The 20382-nt window shown below is 33.3% G+C and overlaps 2 protein-coding genes across 3 annotated transcripts in view; both read right to left on the bottom strand.

The window, feature by feature from the left end:
• The window catches only part of LOC139503157 (N-acetylneuraminate (7)9-O-acetyltransferase-like), a 65260-nt gene extending 61986 nt beyond the window's left edge, over window positions 1-3274 (bottom strand). For both annotated transcript variants that reach the window (XM_071292890.1, XM_071292891.1), the window contains exon 1: window positions 3112-3274. In XM_071292890.1, coding sequence (XP_071148991.1) covers window positions 3112-3244 — 133 coding nt within the window. In that variant the 5' untranslated portion in view covers window positions 3245-3274. The remainder of the gene's footprint in view (window positions 1-3111) is intronic.
• Window positions 3275-15749: 12475 nt separating this feature from the next.
• LOC139504207 (uncharacterized) lies at window positions 15750-18119 on the bottom strand. Its single transcript, XM_071294273.1, has one exon. The coding sequence runs from the start codon at window positions 18117-18119 to the stop codon at window positions 15750-15752; it is 2370 nt and encodes a 789-aa protein (XP_071150374.1).
• Window positions 18120-20382: the final 2263 nt, after the last annotated feature.

Genomic DNA, 20382 nt, shown 5'->3' with positions numbered 1-20382 from the left:
TGGGAACAAAATCTTGTCAGGGTTTCTTATGGTACTAGCATGACAAGAGCATTCATATTCTTAAATACTCTAACATTAAAAACAAGTCATTATTCAGATCATTCTGAGTCTTTCTGGCCTTATTAAATTAAAGTCAGAACATTCAGACTTTCATAATAAGTCAGAACATTCAGACTTTCATAAGTCAGAACATTCAGACTTTTATAGGTCAGAACATACTGACTTCCAATGTTCTTCTCACTTCTGTAGAAACAAAGACTATCTATATTTCAAATAAAAGGTTAATGCTTTATGTGGCTAAGCATCTGGGGTAAGAATTATAGATGTGTAACTTCATAGGAAAACATATATGCCATATAATTAGGGATTGACCCTGTATGTCATTCAAATCTTCTTGAAATGACGAACAGGAATATTATATGGTTTAGGGGTGGTGATCCAAACCATTTCAAGAAGGGGGATGGGGATGACCCCCATGGACTTTCCCTTTATTTCATTTGATTCGTTGTATTGTCCCATATAATAATATATAGGCTTAAGGGGTGGGGATCTCAACCGTTTACAAGTTTTCAAACATGAGGGGGTGGGGTGACCCCAAGGGACTTTATCTTTATTTCATTTGATTTGTCTTGTTGTCCCTTACACTAATATATATTTGGTTCAGGGGTGCGGATCTTGACCATTTACATGTTTTCACACAGTAAGGGGTGAACCCCCCCCCAAGGGACTTCCCCTATATTACATTGGGTTTGTTTTATTTTCCCATACAAGAATATATATAGTTTAGGGGTGGGGATCTCGACCGTTTACAAAATATAAGAACATTCGCAAATGGCAGGGGAGGGGGTAAACCCAGAGACTAGCCCGGTATATTTCATTCAAATCAATTTGACATTATAAAAAGGAATATATATGGTTTACAGGTGGGGATCTCGACCATTTTCAAGATATAAGATCATTCTCAAATAACAAGGGGTGGGGCGACCCATAGAGACTAGCCCAGGGGCGGATCCAGCCATTTTAAAAAGGGGGGGTTCCCAACCCAGGATAAAGGGGGGGTTCCAACTATATGTCCCCATTCAAATGCATTGATCGGCCAAAAAAAAGGGGGGGTTCCAACCCCCAGAACCCCCCTCTGGATCCGCCACTGTAGCCTGGTATATTTCATTATACTTTACAGCGAGAAAAAATTGAGTTAAGGGAGCAAGGATATCGACTGTTCAACATTGTCAAATGACAGGGGTAGGGTGATCCCTGGAGCCTTACCCTATATTTCATTTGATTTGTTTTTAATATCATATTCCATGTTCATAATTGAAAAACCCGTTTTGTGAATCTCTTTATAATGTTCTCGAGTTAAAATCATTTTTAAAATAAAAATAAAAAAATATTTCGGTTCTTTAGTTAAACCCTCCCTTCCCTTTACCTTTATTAAAATTATTCCGATTTCATTTCATTTTCATTAATATCAATATTCAAAAGATCGTTTTTCTCATTGGGAGAAACGAAAAAACAAATATATTTATAAGCCGCAAACTCGGAAAGGTTAAAAAGTCAATTCATGATTGAGTTTAAAAATAGAAAAATCACGTGATGATGTTCAGCTCGAAGCAATAATTTTACTTTTAAAATTGCAGTGACTGGTTATTAATGTTAATACTGTTTAAGACAACACGAGTTGTCTCCCGAAAATAACAGTTCATTATCATAACAACATTTTCTGACCTGAACAAGTCAGAATTGTCAGACACCCGGTCATCTCAAAGGCCACGCGTCCGTATTTACAGGTCACGCGCCTTCATGAAACAGCAACAAAATCACTTGCAAAGACCTTCTTCACACGCAAAAAATATTAAAATGGCCAAGAAAATACGGAGGTAATATGTATTACCTTCTGAAAATGACCACATTGACCTAGATTTGCACTAAAAAAACGTAAATAATCACTATATTTTCAATAACTTCTCGTTCGAGAAACTCCCAAAACAACGACTCTCAAACACGTGATCTCTCGCAAAAAACCAAGTGATCGTATGTGTCTTAGATCGGCGGCAAATTCAAAATATCTTCTGGTTTGACGGACTCGATGGAAAACTACGCAAAACAAAAATTGACCCGTACAGGTCAGAATTTCAAAACATTTTCTGACTTGAAGAAGTCATTTTATTCTGACTTGTTTATGTCAGAGCTCTGACTGATATATGACAACAACAACAATGTTGATAAAAAATGGATAAATTGAAATCCATACAACAGAGAGGGGTTAGATTTATCACTAAACATTCTTAAGACTACAAATCAAAAGATGAAAAATGTACTTCCGTCATTACAATCAAGACGTCAACTGCTGATTTTCTTTTTCAAAGAGGTTGAGGGGAAGACACCAGTGCTCCCTCCAGTTGACCTTTATAAACTCCATACCCATGATAGACCAAAACAACAAATCAGAGCAACAAATTAAATTAATATTTAATAACTTTATCACTAGGAAGATTATAGAAGTCCACTAACTAAAATGTGCAAACAAGCAGTCATAGTTCCAAATAGTAAGACAGACAAGTTCAAGTATTGCTTTACTGACCGTGCAAGGGCTGTATAGCCAGTCAAGGTCGTTAAAAACTTCCATTTGTTGTTGTACTGCAGTAGAATGGAACATTAGACATAAAGCTTTATTTAAAGTTCATATACGCAATACAAGCATGGAACCATTTGGAGGATTCAGTAGTGTGTGTGACTAAAACGGAGAAGTTTAAAATGATTACTCCTCAGCAAGCCTGAAACATTTGGGCACAGACCAACGAGTCATACAAATTTATAGCAGAAAGGAACTTCAAAGGATTCTGTTACGTTCCCATCCACACAGAAGTGGGAAATAATGTCACAGAAAAAAAACTGGATCTGAAGTCTTTCAACAACAGTCTCATGGTCCGAGTTTCGGGACAGACTACCACAAGTATTTTATTGGTCTTAGGAATATGCCACAGTGCAGCGAAAGCTCTTTAAAACATGCGCGGACCGCAATGTACAGGTCGAAAATATTTGGAAAATTAGTCTAGAGTAGTAAGTTTGGAAACACACAGTTTTAAATCCTAAGTATAAGCGTAAACTTACTGTATTTTAGGTGAATTACTCCATGGTACATCAAAAACCCTGTGACCATAAAGAGGGCAATAATTTTTGCATTTTCGATGTTCAAATAGTAAGTTATTTCGTGTGTTGTCGTAGGTCGTTGCTGCTCAGCCATTTGTCGACAAGAATATTTTTTATATCAAATTAAAGTTTGAAACATTCGTACGTTTAACGTAGATTTCAAACGCAATAATGACCGAAGTACATTTTACATAAATCAAAGTGCAAAAGCACTTGCGGCTTCACTGATTGTGACAAGGGAGATAATTATAGTAGTTTGCCAATTAGGCTGGTCCTCTCCCTTGCAACATACGGGTATCACAGATACCTTTGTTGCCAAACAGATAAAGGACAGAGAACCAGTCTATTTGCCAATCTCCACACACGTTATCTTATAAATAACTGGAACACACCCGCGAAATCGCGGGGAAATAAAGCGTATGTAAACTTTAAAAAAAATATCTGGAGAATTTCAGGAGATGACTGTATCAAATGTCAAAGGTACTTGTGGACTTGGCACTTTTTTGCCCTCCTGGCCTTTTTTTCCCGGTCTCACTAATTAGCGACAACAAGAATTTTAGCGACAACAAGCGTCAACAAGAATTATTTTAGCGACAACAAGCGACAAGAAACTATTTAGCGACAAGAAAACATTTTTTTTTAATTAAAGTTAATTATTGCAATAAATATTAAAAGAATATGCAAAAGAAAATAATTTTAGCGACAAGAAAGTTAAAATTGATAGAAAAAAATGAAACATTATTTACATAATATTTTATCATCTATTATGAATAACAGCCAGTATTACGTTTAATTATTGTATTATGAGATTACTTTTCTTGTGTTTTAGAACATATTATTTATCTTATTATTTGTTTTTTGAAACTCTTTTCGTGCAATATATATTAAGCTCGCAAAATGAATTATTTGTGCATCATTGTCCTGAAAATATTGACACAAATTGACATAACAAGAGTACACTTAGAGCATAGTATTAAGCAAATGAATCAAAATATTATATTCCATTATGCCCGCTCCATATATATCTCCATTCGTTTATTCATACTTTGACTTTGATGAAAACAGATACATACATTATCTTATACATATTCTTCATATTTAAAAATTAAAAAAAAGAAGCTCAATCTCTTTCTTCTTCACAAATGTTAAATTTCTTCATCTACCAATATACTAATATAAACTTCACAATCTCTTTCTTCCTCACAAATGTTTCATTTCTTCGTCTATCTATATAATAAAACATTTTAATTAGACATATCTGTTCGTACATTTAAAAAAAAAACATAAAATACAAATTTCTTTATATCTAATAAAAAAAAATGTTTTCTTGTCGCTAAATAGTCTTCTTGTCGCTTGTTGTCGCTAAAATAATTCAAATTGTCGCTTGTTGACGCTTGTTGTCGCTTCTTGAAGCTTGTTGTCGCTAATTAGTGAGACCCTTTTTTCCAAATACCGATTTTTATTCCTTCTGTTTTTCTGTATACTATGAACATACATATACACTATAATTACTATGAACGGTCCCTGATATATTATATATGTTACAGTAAATAGGTGAAATTAGGAATTACATGTAATTACTAAACACTTCAGTAAATACCTGTAATTACTAGCCAATTTAGTAATTACATGTATTTACTAATTGTTTCAGTGATTACTGGTAATCACTGATTTTTTTTGTCATTTTTACAGCTATTTACTAACTTGATGTTTTTGTTTTAAAATTAAAAACATAATTCAAGATACCAAATAAGAAAGTAAAGGGGTAGGGATTTTAACGGCGCTAACTTAAGGATGTAGGAATATAATGCACATCCAAAGTGCATACTCTTTAGTGTTTGTGAATTGAAACTGGAAAATGGTTGTTTTATAGGTTTTGAAACTCCGTAAATATATGTATGCAAGACAATGATATCTATCCAAAATCAAACTAAAATCTCCATCATGCACTGTGGTTCAAAACTTAAAAAAAAACTTTCTCCAAATATCCTGGATTTCTACCAAACTTGGACAGAAGCTAAATGTTTATGATCATAAAATAATATCCAAAAGTAAAGTTTGAAAAAAAAATCCTTTTTTTTTTTGTATATTACTTATAAATGGACTAGTTTTGTCCCAGTTAACATTACATACAGTCTGTAGTTAAAGTTTTTAAAACATTAGATTTTATAAACCATCCTGGATTTTTACCCAATTTTGACTGAAGCTTCTTACAGTACTAGTCAACAGATAGTATCTAGAGGAAAATTTTAATATTTTTTCCTCATTTTTGTTGAGCCTGCGATTAACAGCAAAAGTAACCGAGACTATTTGTTCTGCAAAAACCCTTACAATTTTAATAGCTTAATACATCGATAACCCATCTCCAGCTAGGGGTTGATTTGAAGGTCACATGAATACGTATTCAATGAGGTCCAAATATTCACTTGCAAGTGCACAACTCATCAACCTTGTTTCTCAGCTAATTTAACAAAATAAAACCAGAATGGCTGCTAACAGTGAATTATAATTTTACAATATCATTTTTATAAATGATTTAACAACAAAAAAAAGATATTTTTTTTATATATCTCGAAGCTAATGCACATAACAGTTCATTCCAGTTCTTAACCTACATAACGTTATCTTATCTTTATAAGGTAATAAGTCTAAATATTCTTCAAATTCAAAGAGTTCTTTAAAAAGTTAAGACATAATGCTTTGGGAGAATTTTCCATTTCTGATTTCCATGTCTGCTGAAGTTAGTAAAAAATTATCTGTATTATAATGCTCAACTTAAACCATTTTGGATTAAAACTAAAGTTACTCTGATTTAACCAAATATTTGAAAGTCCATATTTATTCAAGATATTTTTTATACATATCAACCATTCAAAATTTTAAGAGTACTAACTGATCTTCTAGTTAGTATTACACAGCTAAAACAATGTTGTATTATGGTCAGGTGATCAAAAGTTATGGTTGTGTTAGCAGTCAGTAAATAGGTGTAAATATTCATTTTAAATTTAGTAATTACTGGTAATAACTGGGCCGTTTAAGGAATTACTTGTATTAACTAAGTGCATCGGGAATTACCTGTAATTCCTAAATTTTAGTAATTACATGTAATTCCTAATTTCACCTATTTACTGTAACATATATATACATCAGTGACCAAGGATGATAAATGCTAGAACACACCCGCGAAATCGCGTGCATTCAGAGCGTGGTTGAAAGTATGTAAAGTGTTGTTGGACGATATTTTTTAAAAAGATTTAATGACTGAAGAATTTCAGGAAAGGTATCCAAAGTTATAGGTACTTGAAGACAGTCGATTGTTTTTCTTTCAATTCCTCATCCTTTTACCCAAAATTCCCAATTTTTTGGTTTTTATTTATTTCAATATGAACATAGTATACGTTTAGTATATACATTCATTACTATAAATAAAGTGTGTTTGCTTTTTACTATCAATTCTCAGTTTACTAATGAATCCACGGCGGTCATTGATATACATGTATTCTATAGACCCTCTCTATTTAATATACTTAGTGACTCAATGAATTTTTGTAACAGATTTTATGACTGGAGAATTTCAGAAAAGGTATCAAAAGTCATAGGTACTTTGGAACATGGCAATTGTTTTTTCCAGCCCGGCTCCTCATTTTTCCCTCCCAAATTCCCATTTTTTTACTATCAATTTCAATGATGTTAGCGTTTATCTGTATCTAATGATCATTCATTACTATAAATAAAGTGTATTTGCTTTTTACTATCAATTCCCAGTTTTCTAATCGATCCACGGCGGTCATTGACATATTATAATATAGACCCTCTCTATTTAATAAACTCCGTGACCGCCGTGGATAGTTTACTTAACTTGAAAATGATAGCAGATAGCAAATACACTTTATTCATAGTCTTTGTATGTTCAAAGTACAGAAAAACGCAAACCGGAAGTCTAGTTTGACTTAAAATTTCGTCCAATGACGGAAAAATATCCGGACGCATTTTTTTCGTTTTTCTCCCAAAATAACCCAAACTGAATAATCATAAGAATGGATGACAAATGCGACTATACATGGTACCTATAGGACACAGAGACAGGATGATTAATTTATTGTGGAAGGAAGAGAAGAGGGACGAAAGATACCAAAGGGACAGTCAAACTCATAAATCTAAAACAAACTGACAACGCCATGGCTAAAAATAAAAAAGACAAACAGAAAAACAATAGTACAAATGACACAACATAGAAAACTAAAGAATAAACAACACGAACCCCACCAAAAACTAGGGGTGATCTCAGGTGCTCCGGAAGGGTAAGCAGATCCTGCTCCACATGTGGCACCCGTCGTGTTGCTTATAATATGTGATTACAAATCCGGTAAATAGTCTAATTCGGTAGGTCACATTCATGAAAGGGAAGGGGATTGTAGTTACGACGTAAGGAACATATCCGATATCATTTGTGAAACGTTATTCCATAACGGTCAACCAACTCGTGACCGTGGAAGGAAGAGAAGCGACACATGAAATGAGGTCTTCTCGTTTAATAGTATAGAAGCTCGACTTGTCCATCAGGCTAGGAAGGCCATGTTTATGTATTGCGTAAAGCGAGAAATCTTTGTTTACCAATTGATATTCTGTTACAATTATTTGATGCAATGGTTGCACCTATATTGTTATATGGTGTCGAAGTGTGTGATTACGAAGATAATGATATTATTGAATTTTTGCATACAGAATTTTGCAAGTATATTTTGAAGATTAAAAAATGTACTGCAACTTTATTGTTTATGGAGAGCTTGGTAGAGTACCTATGTCTATTTGTATTAAAACCAGAATGGTTGGATTTTGGCAACGTATTTTAAATGGTAAAAAAGAGAAAATATCTAGCCCGTTATATGATATATGTTATATAGACTCGACGAAGGTGATGTGTATCACTCTAAATAATTTTTCTAAATGGTTATCATGTACGTATCAAAGAAATTTTACTCGAATGTGATTATAATCATTGTTGGAATATAACCAAACTGTAGAAAGAAATGTTATTCTGTCAATACTGACAAGTTAAACATTTTCTTCATGAAAAATTTGTTGAAAATTGGATAGCACAAATTTTTAACTCACCTAAGTGTATCAATTATAGAATTTATAAGACTGAATTTGGTTTTGAGAAATATCTCTCTGTTCTCCCAACTGATTTGATGTATAATATTATTAAATTTAGATGTGAAAGTCACAAGTTGCCAATTGAGGCTGGTAGATTTTTTTCTATTGATAGATCTGAAAGAATTTGTGATCTATATGATAAGGAACAACTAGGTGATGAGCTTCATTACATATTTAATTGTAACTTTTTTAGTGCTGAAAGACAGAAATGTGTACCTCTTCATATCTAAAGCAACATTAACATTATTAGCCAGTATGAGTTAATGAATAGTCATGATAGATATACACTTATAGGCCTGCCAAAATTTTGCAAAATTGTTATGTCTGTATTCAAATAATCATATATAATCTTATTTGTAATGTTCAACTTCCAGCTGCAATTACATCAACTTCATATGTATATATGTTTGTTCATGCATTAATTATATTTGTTGTTAAATTTATTATACTATTATGCCTCATGTGAGGCCTTTAAAGAAATAAAAAGTTTTAAAAAAAATGATTAAAAAAAGATAACTGTGGAGTGAAATCTCTTTTTCATAGCGAATTTCTTTTTGTTTTAATAAGAGTTTCTCATTGATTTTAATTTATAAAAAATATAATTAGAATTCATTAATTTAAATACAATGGTGATTGAAGGGTGGCATATGGCCCTATTATACGTAATATGTATACACATATAGTATATCCCAATTTCTATTCCGAACCGGTTAGTCAATGACATTTCATTTTGTTGGTAAATTTTTTAATTATTCTTTAAGCTTAATTCATTTATTAATTCTATCTAGGAAAACTGCAAGTTTTTCACATCTGTCTTTTCCAGGAGTTAATGAGGAAAATGTTAACTATTATCATTAAGAAGTTTGAGTTATGCAATTTTATGAATTGTATCATATTGACAATCAAAGCATGCCCATCAACTCTTAAATCCACAATGATAATTTTTCACCATGTTATTAATTAATAAGATATCTTATAAAAGATATGTGTAAAGCGTTGATTAAAGAAAAAAAACAAACTAAAACCCACAAAGTTGTTTTTTTTTTTTCGTTTTTCGGTGAAAAAAAATACCCATCTGATTTATCTCTAGTCGTTTACTTTGAATCTTAATTACCAGACACAAAGAAAAAGAAATAAAATTAAGTAATTAAGCTCGTAATTTGAAACTTATAACGTAGTCAAAAGTGAAATCACAAAAATACTGAACTCTGATGAAAATTCAAAAAAACGGAAAGTCCCTAATCAAATGGCCAAATCAAATGATAAAACACATCAAACGAATGGACAACTGTCATATTCCTGAACTGGTACAGGCATTTTCTAATGTAGAAAATGGTGGATTGAACCTGGTTTTATAGCGCTAAACCTCTCACTTGTACGACAGTCGCGTCAAATCATACACAGCGTTATATTTACAACGATGCGTGAACAAAATAGACATTATCGGTAAAATAGTCAAAATATGGTTACAGCAGTCATCACTGTGTAACAATCTAAATACAAACAAACATTAACACATACAACACAAAAAAAAATCTATCAAATTAAAAAAAACTACATTCATTGTTTCGCGTAGTTGGTGTCAGAAACTGTAAAAATAATTTTGTCGTTTGTTGTTCAAAGTATTATCAAATTTATATTAGAATAATAACAAAATGACATATAATAGAACAATAACATAATGACATATAATAGAACAATAACATAATGACATAGAATAGAACAATAACATAATGACAGACATATAATAGAACAATAACATAATGACATATAATAGAACAATAACATAATGACATACAATAGAACAATAACATAATGACATATAATAGAACAATAACATAATGACATATAATAGAACAATAACATAATGACAGACATATAATAGAACAATAACATAATGACCTATAATAGAACAATAACATAATGACAGACATATAATAGAACAATAACATAATGACATATAATAGAACAATAACATAATGACAGGATCTTTTAAAGTACAGAGTCACTTTATAAGAACAAAAGAACACAAAAATCGCATATACAAAACACATCAGTAAAATTGAAAGATTATACAAACCAATTGACCATGTTGACGGGATGTATAGGTACCGATCCACGTCAGATGTATATCACATTACTTAATAAAAGACAGAATGGTCAGGTCGTACGTACAGACAAACTAAGACCTTCTAAATCAATGGTTTTACAAGCATGGCACGATGAAAATATGCAAGATAATTTTGATAGAAGTTTGAAACTTTATTTCACACGATGCAATGGTTAGCCAATTCTAGAGAATGATAATTATGTTTTGAATATATGCACACAATGTATGCTTAGATCTGAAAAAAATACAGACATGACGGTTCAGATCAATTCCGTAATTTCTCATCTAGACGAGAATTTGAAAGCTCCTAGAGTTTCGATCTATGTACACAGATTTTGCCACATATCAAGGTCGGACATATCGATTTACGTAAATTCAGTAGAACCGGATATGCTCGTCGATTAACGTTCTTAAAGACTATGCGCACAGTATTGGTGTTTTATAAAGAGTAGCGATGTTCAGTAGAGCCGTTGACACCATGTCAAGTTGTGAAATATTCGTTCACCATGTCTACTAGTTCGTTTGATCAAACAAGAAGGACTGATGCAATTTTACATTTGATCAGACGTCAGAGAGCAGCACTATGTGTTCAGATCTTGTCAGTTTGTGCGATATCAACAAAGATAACACACATTATTTACCTTTGTCAAGTGAAGAGGTCGATCTATTTCTGAAATAAGTTCTGTCAAATCTTTTGATCTTTCAACCCAGTATACTACCATTCCCCCGGAGAAATTGAAAAATCATCTGAAAGAAATATTCCCGGCACAATGCTTTTAAGCATAAAAATGGTAGCACGCACTATAAATTTCTTACTTTGGGATACCATACGGCATATTTGGTTAATAGTGAAGAAAAAGGCAAAACATACTACCGTGACAGATCTAGAGGAACAAGTAATCAGTATGCTGGAATTTCTTTTTGACAATATATTTGTTGAATTAAGAAGTAGACTTTTTCAACAAATTGTCGGTATTCCCATGAGATCGAACTTTGTCCCTCTCCTTGCTGACCTCCTTTTATTTTCATATGATTTTATTGGTTTCCATTAATATATCCCCCAGAATTAGAAATGAAAGAAACAACAGATACAGCTTCCTCCGCCACCTTTCTAGACTGATACTTCGATTGATTTGGCACAAGCGGTCATCTCAGTATCAGAATCTATGACAAACGAGACAATTAATTTTGAAATGATCAATTTCCCTTTACCTTAGTAGCAATGTACCAACTTTACCTGCATATGGGATATCTACTTCTCAACTTATTTGGTATTCACGAGCTTGTATCTGCTACTCAGATTTTGTAAAACTTTACCAATGTCTGAGTAGTAAGTTGAAGAAACAGGGGTATGTCATAGAATGGCCCTTCCTTTTTTTCTGAAAAAAAAAATTCATCGGAAGGTCCCAAGACCTTGTTGATAAATATTCCGTGCCATCTTCACAATTAATACACGATGGTCTTGACGTATAGATTCTGGGTACTGACGTTGTTTATCATCTTAATAACGTGTTATAGTATTCCTTAATTTGTCTTTCTGAATATTTCTTTTACTGTTTAGTCTGTTTTTGTAATATCTATTTAACGTGGCACTGCACTTATACATCCCATCATTGTGTAATGGTGGTATGGTGAATTATTGTAGGTCGTCTTTCATTTTTACTAATGTGCTCTGTCTATATGCCTTTTTGTGTTACTTTGCTGCGTATTTGTTGGTTTTTATAGTGATAAAGATTATAACACAATGTTGACTGCTGTACCCCAAGTGTTTACATTTTAACCTATTATGTCTGTTTGTTTTGTTCACACATCGTTTTCAATATAATGGAATTTTATGCGACTGTCATACAAGTGAGAGGTTTAGATAGCTATAAAACCAGGTTTAATCCACCATTTTCAACGTAAGAAAATGCCTGTACCAAATCACGAATATGACAGTTGTTAATCATTTGTTCAATGTATTTGAGCTTCGGATTTTGCCAATTGATTTGGGACTTTTCGGTTTGAATTCTCCTCGGTGTTCAGTATTTTTGTGATATTACTTTTTCGGCAATGGTATTTGGGTAATTATGGATATTTCTAAAACATCAAATAGTGTGACATGCACAGATGCAAAGAGACAATCAAGAAGGTGAAAAGGGTCCGGTTAAATCGTAAATTAAGAAAAAGACAAACAAGACTAGCCAGATTACTTGAGGTACATAAAAATCCATAGAAAGAACAATAGTTGACATGAAGGTAGGTTAATGTATAATGAGTGTGTACAAAGAATTCGATAGGGGGCGCCTAAAATTATTTCTGAAAAATTTGGAAACGATAACAACAGGTCAATGGATTCTTACAAAAATACAGAGAGGGTTCAAAAAAATTATAGTATATAAAAAAAAACCACAGATATATTTAACAGATATTTTCAAATTCAGGATGCCAAAAGAGTGACTTATAAAACCATACTGTTTCCTATAAATGCATTTTTCGAGTATACTTTCCTGATGTAAACATAGTACATACATACATAAATAAACCAAACATCAGGCGTCAAGTTTCATCAAACGGTATAAATATGAATAAAAGTATCTGGGATAAATCATTTAGAAAACAACACAACGACACGAAAACATATTAGTCCTCCACAGATAGACGCACAGATTTGTAGAGGAGGATGCAGTTTATTTTTAAATAAAAGGTGGTGTATATATACGTAGGGGTTAACACAAGTAACAGTCTACATATTTGTTTTTCGTTCATTTTTTTTACATAAATAAGGCCGTTGGTTTTCTCGTTTGAATTGTTTTACAGTGTCTTATCGGGGCCTTTTATAGCTGACTATGCGGTATGGGCTTTGCTCATTGTTGAAGGTCGTACGGTGACCTATAGTTGTTAATGTCTGTGTCATTTTGGTCTTTTGTGGAAAGTTGTCTCATTGGCAATCATACCACATCTTCTTTTTTTATAACACACCAAAAACAAGGTATGTAGCGACCAAGCTTTAAAGCCCCCAATTGAAACCTCAAGAGACTGTGATGAGATCATTTTATTTGTTTTTATTATTTTTTTTGCTATTACACCACTGTCCCAGGTTAAGGACATTAATGCAGGATTGTGCTCTCCCTAGGATATTGAACCCACCAATTATGCATTCGTTTTCCAAGTTAAGAGCTTGTTTAACGAAATGAACTCCATATAGATATTGCATTCAACAAAATATGTTTTGATAGTCATACAAATGTAGACTTTTGTAGATGTAGATAAATTTAAATCCCCTTGTACGTAAAACAATTTATTATCAATGGATATCATATTACAATTCACAAATACAATTTAGAGATTTGTGCTAACATATATCAGGTAAAATCATTATCTTATGCAAAATGGTCGACACAGATTTTATTAAAACGTGAGGAAAATTGGAGGTAGACTTTGCCATTCATACAGCTGATGTAGCTTTCTGTTTAAGGTATATACATTTTAAAAGATTTGACTCCTTCTTTTAGATTGATAATGTAAAACTAATGATAGATACTTTATTCACTAAAATCTAGATAAAAGTTTACATGCCTGTACCAAGTCAGGAAAATGACAGTACTTGTACTTGTCCATTCGTTTTTGATGTGATTTGTAATTTGATTTTGCCATGTGATAAGGGACTTTCCGATTTGATTTTCCTCTGAGTTCAGTATTTCTGTGATTTTACTTTTTACAGAGAAACATACAATTTAAATTAAAAAACAATAGTTGAGGTAAAAAAATACAGGACGTTAATGTCAAACTTTTTTTTTATTGAAGAATGATCTACAGTATATACATTGTGAAATTATTATCTGTATATTCTGGAAAATTATGCCAAAGGGGTAAATAACTGCTAACAAAATTTAATTGTTTGTGTTATGTATTATAAACCTAGTCTTTTTTTTTAATTTTTCAATGCTCATATACAATGTTGGTGTAGCACCTATATTACAACACCGATTAGTCTGAAACCCGTTTGGTACGACATCATGATAGTTTAAAGCCCTATTGGTTCGACACTCTTGGCTAATAGTATGACACTGATAATTTGGACAATAGTTAATGTCTTAGGTTGATATTTGAATGATTGTGGTCATCTGTTTTAACATGTCAATTAAATTTTAATGTCAGAATATACTTTATTTTTTTTGCATCTCATATACTTGTTTTCAAATTATAGGTTGGAGCTAGGATATATACGTCATCTTTTGAATTCAAAACAAATTGTCACACAACTTTATACAGCTGTACTGGAAAATATATTCTAGTTTAGTTGATAAGTTGTTGTATAGTATAGCATACTAATGTAGCATAGCCTTGTGACCTTTTTATTCTCGCAGTTCAGTTGCAAGGTTTAATTACCCTCTTTAATTAGTTGTGGGATTGTTTTTATCAGAATGTGAGGCAAAATGGTATACATGGTAGAAAAATCAAAACTTTGAACGGATTAAACATCACCAATCTAAGCATGAAAAAGTATTTTATTTCTCTATTATTTTCAAAGGCCTTATTTGAAAAGTTTACTCCTTGTGATAGTTTCCGTTTTCTGAAAACATTTTTGACCATTCTGTGTTTATAACCGCGTCTCTTCAAGTGGGATTTGAGTTGACTCAGTAGTTTTGTTTAATTGTTTCTGTGTTGGAACTTATTCGCTCTACTCAGAGTGCCTGACTGTACGGGATGCTCATGACCAGGAACTTTTAGTACAATGAGCACGATGGCAACTTTTAGAAGACAGGTATTGGTGATTATCAGTAGGTTTAGAATATAGGACTTTGGACATAATGCCATGTGTTAGGGAGATTGAAGTATCGAGGAAGGATATTTGTTTAACGTTTCATTAGTAAATTTGATACTTTGTCATGTATTTGTCGAGGCTAACTTCTAATATCGTATACAGAAAACAATACAACCATACAGTTTGACGTTTACTTCATTCTAACCCCTGCTAAGGCGACGTCGCACACTGACGTCAACCCTAGATACATAACGGTAAATTGCGACGTCTTGACTCCCGCGGTATTCTCGACATTCTCCGGGCGGCGAAAAGTAAATATCAAAATTAAATTACAATCAAGAAAAACAAAATTAAAATTACTGTCTCTTAATTAAATTCAAACTTAAACTTAAAACTTTAGCACAGTCACTAGCTTCCAAACTAGTTATCTTTCGGTTCACAATGAGTCTATTTCGATAATTAACAGTGTCTATATTTTTCGCGCACCTGTTCACATGGTCAAATAATTGGTTTTGCACTTAGCCAATTAAATCAAGTATATTCGTAAAAGTCCATAATAAATCTGAACAGTTAATAGGTTACGCATTATTTAGTCCATTTTTTAATATTTTCCCTGGCTCTTGTGGCTGCTTCTCGGTTTGGCAATATCCGGCTTGTGGTCGCACTTGGTTCTTTCTTCTGTCGAGCTTCTTCGTCCTTTGATGTTTCGATGTCTGTACAAAGTTCAAGGGGATACAACTTGACGATCGGACGTGATGTGGTTCCATTTTTGGTTCGAATAATAGCGGAACGAACTAGTCCATCATTTCCTTTGGTTAGGTTTTCCACAATCCCGGTTTTCCACATTATTCTTCTGTTTTCATCATGAATCTGAACAATATCGCCTATTCTGATTATAGTGGAATTGTTTCCCGTTTTCTTGTGGAATTCACGCAATGACGTCAAATACTCTGTTTTCCATCTGTTCCAGAATTGTTGTAAGAGTAATGATTGTCTTTGAACACGTTTGATAAACTTTGTTTTGTTCATAAATGTCTCATTAAACATGTCAATTTCACGAGTATCCATGTACGGTAATGTATTTATCCTACGTCCATAAAGAAGATGAGCTGGCGTAAGTGGTTGAAGATCCTCCGGGTCTGAAGACACATATGTTAAGGGTCGATCATTTAAGACGGATTCTATCTCTGTAACGATTGTCTGAAGAGTCTCTAAATTTACAAGTGATTTTCCTAGTACTTTTTTCAGATTCGTTTTCGTCATTCCAATAAGACGCTCCCACCATCCACCAAACCATGGAGCACGTTTAGGGATGAAAAACCAGTCGATTCCTTGTGCTGATAATGTCTCTTTTAACTTTTTTGAATTACAAAGTTGTTTGATGTCTTCTGACGCGGATACAAAAGTAGAACCATTGTCTGTCATAACTACTTTTGGTAAAGATTTTCTGCTTGAAAAGCGCCGAAAAGCTTGTAAAAATGTTTCTTCTGACAAATTTGTAACGACTTCAAGGTGTATCGCTCTAGTAGAGGCACAAGTGAATAAACATATGTAGACTTTCTTTATGACATTTTCGTTATCTTTTACTTGTAATGCGCCTGTGAAATCTATCCCTGTAGCTGTAAAAGGGTCAGCTTCTTGTAGTCGAATTTTAGGCAATGGCGGCGGATCCGGTGCTGCATATGGTTGTCCAACAACCTTCCTACAAGTAACACATTTCCTGAGTGTTTTTCGAACAAACTGTCGGATAGCGGGTATCCAAAAACTTTGTCTCAGATGTACGATTGTGGCATTTACTCCGGAATGACAAATTCTTTCATGGGCATTTAATACAATAAGTTTAGAAATTGTATGATCGTTAGGTAAGATATACGGAAATTTAGTGGAATCCGATAAGGGCGCATTCTGGATTCTTCCTCCACATCTGATGATGTTCCTGTCGTCAAGAAATAATCTTAATTGTCTGATTCTCGGTAAACTGTTCCGTGATTTACTGTTATACTTCAATGCGTTATATTCCGTAGCAAAAGCCGTTTCCTGACAATTTCGAATCCACAACTCAACAGATTTGGATAATTCACTTGGTTTTAAATGTTCTAGTGTCCTTAAACTCTTTTCAATTCTACAGTTTTCTATAAACCGTAGTACATATGACGTGATACGTAACAGTTTCTGGTACGACGAATAACGTTCAATATCAATAATAAAGTTAATTCCAAATTGACAAACTGAATCGTCCTTTGATTGGCTAATACATGTACTTTCATTTTCTGTTAACAAAACTGATAAAGACGTATCGATTGATGTTGATTTTGGGTATGTTGAACTGTCTGTTAACCAATGCGGACCTTTAATCCATAATTTGCTGTTTGTGTATTGTTCGGCCGTTATCCCTCGTGTTACTAGATCAGCTGGGTTATCGCTTGTAGGGCAATACTTCCATTCCCATGATGTTGTCAATTCGTTACTTGTATAAAACGAGGCTGCATTCGATTGTACATGAGATGTCGACGTGAAACAATTGGCGTGCGGGTTCAATTGAGATGAGTCGCTTGCGGGTATACTATTTGCTGGAGGTGGAATCAAGGTATGCATGGGTGTATCAGAGGCAGTAACGTTACTAGCTTGAAAAACGGTAGTATTGACGGGTAAATTATGACTTTTCGACTGGGAGGGATTAATGAGTTTTCTAATTTGACGAATTTTTGAATCTAAATCGAACATGTACTCATCTGTTTGTTGAATTTCATCCACCACGTCTTCATCCGAGCTTGCGTCCACAATTTTATCATTCAGATCTTTAAGAATATCCTTTTTCTGTAACACGGAATCTAAAATAGCTGTGATGTCCTCAATTTCTATTTCGGAAGTGTCTCGTATGTCTCCAAAATTCTTCCAAAGTCTTGTAATTGCTCCTTTATGTCCGGAACGAATGGCTTTCAGCTTTGTATCCATTTTCCCTTTTGGTCACGGCACCATAAATGTCGAGGCTAACTTCTAATATCGTATACAGAAAACAATACAACCATACAGTTTGACGTTTACTTCATTCTAACCCCTGCTAAGGCGACGTCGCACACTGACGTCAACCCTAGATACATAACGGTAAATTGCGACGTCTTGACTCCCGCGGTATTCTCGACAGTATTGTTGGCATGAGTGATGAATGTCTCTAAACCCTTGTCACTTTTATTTCATTTCATATCCACATCATCTAAAAATCTAAACAAAGGAAAGCAATTTTACGATTGAAGATTCAAGGAGTTGTTTTTCTACTTTGCCCATAAATATGTCGGCATATCATGAAACCATTTTGTTATCCGTATCAGTTCCATTAATTTGTAGATTTTGATCTCAATCAAAGTTGAAAGTGTTGTTCTTAGGTACAAGCCTGATCATTTTGACCAGGCATTAAATAGGTGGATATTGTCCTGATTGGGAGTCCCAATCTTCTTTACACGTATCAATGCCATCTGCATGTGGAATATTCGTGTAGAAGGAGAGGACGTCCATATAAATTAGTGTAGTGTCGGAAAGAAAAGGATTCAAGGCCTGCATTGTTTTTGTGATCAATCGGTTGTGTCTTTGATGTGAGACCTTCAACCTATTGACGAAGTTAAAGATCAAAATCTGCCTTGTTTTGAAATTTCAGGTTCAAACATTCGAGACTTTTTTCATCAAACATAAAACTACCAGTTTTTTCTCTGCCACACGATGTTGTGGATCAGAGTCAATATGTCGGTAGAACCTCGCATCGTCGTCACCGTCAGCCTTTTGAATATAATCAGATTTATACACGATGTTCACGGCACTGCATGTTTAATAAAGATATTATTGATGGATCTTGATTATTTGTTTAGTGCAGTTTGGTCTTTATAGGTAAGATTGTCAAAAAGTTTATTTGTTTTCTCTGGTAATGTCCGACAGGCAGAAGACATAAATGTAGGCCTATAGGGGAAGAGATGTTATAGCATCCATCAACTGGCGTTAAGATATCAGAGGGACATTCAAAGTCATTGATCGAAATCAAACTGACAACACCATTTCTAATAAAAGTCCCAATTTGGCCTTAAAACAGACTTAATGTTAATTTATATATATATATATTTGCCCACTTGCTTTACCAATGACTACATGCGATTAATCTGAGGCTCTGAGCATACCCTTTCGTTACACGGTTTCAAAAGTATACTTCCCTTATGTATACACGAATACACCAAACAATAGGCGTTTGTCCAATACACTCTATTTTCATCAATACACTATTGTGAAATTGTATAAATGTTTCTAATAATTATCAAAAGTACCAGGATTATAATTTAGTACGCCAGACGCGCGTTTTGTCTACATAAGACTCATCAGTGACACTCATATCAAAATATTTATAAAGCCAAACAAGTACAAAGTTGGAGAGCATTGAGGATCCAAAATTCCAAATAGTTGGGCCAAATACGGCTAAGGTAATTTATGCCTGGGATAAGAAAATCCTTAGTTTTAAAAGTATCTGGGTTTAATAATATAACTAAGAAAGCAGCTCAACGACACGAACACAGATTGGTCCTCTACAGATAAACACACAGATTTGTAGATGAAGATATACTTTATTTCTAAATAAAAAAGGTGGTGTGGGGGTATGCACAAGTTACTGCAAACCAACACATTTAAACATGAAAAAATATGTAGCGATCAAGCTCTAAAATTTTAGACTAAAGACACTATGATGAGTGTTTTTTATTTTTTTGTTTGCTTTTACACCACTGTCCAAGGTTGAGTAAGGGTTGTACTCTCACAAGCATGTTTAAACCCATTACATTTTAAGCAAGCCAGAAGCTGGTCTTACAAAAATGAACTCTAATTTAGTCATGGATAGATTACCCCATATTCTTTGTTTTTTTTTCTATCAATATAAATAGAGATCATTTAAACTAATATTTTGAATATTTACACAAGTGTAGAGATCTGTTGTTCATAAATTTAAATCACTGTGTACACAATAAAGGATTATTATCAATGGATATATCATATTCTAATGCACATATGTCATTTTGATATTGATGTTAACCTACATAAGGTAAAACCATTATCTTATTCAAAATGGTCGACCAAGATATTAGTAATAAGTAAAGGAACATAATTTCACCTAGACATACTGCTGATCCGTACTTCTGGTTGAGGTATATTTATTTTATTAGATTTTACTTCACCATTTTAGTTTATT

The sequence above is a fragment of the Mytilus edulis genome, chromosome 14 (assembly GCF_963676685.1).
Source record: "Mytilus edulis chromosome 14, xbMytEdul2.2, whole genome shotgun sequence".
NCBI lineage: Eukaryota > Metazoa > Mollusca > Bivalvia > Mytilida > Mytilidae > Mytilus > Mytilus edulis.
Note: the sequence above shows the minus strand (reverse complement) of the source record. Positions and strands in the feature narration are given on the sequence as shown.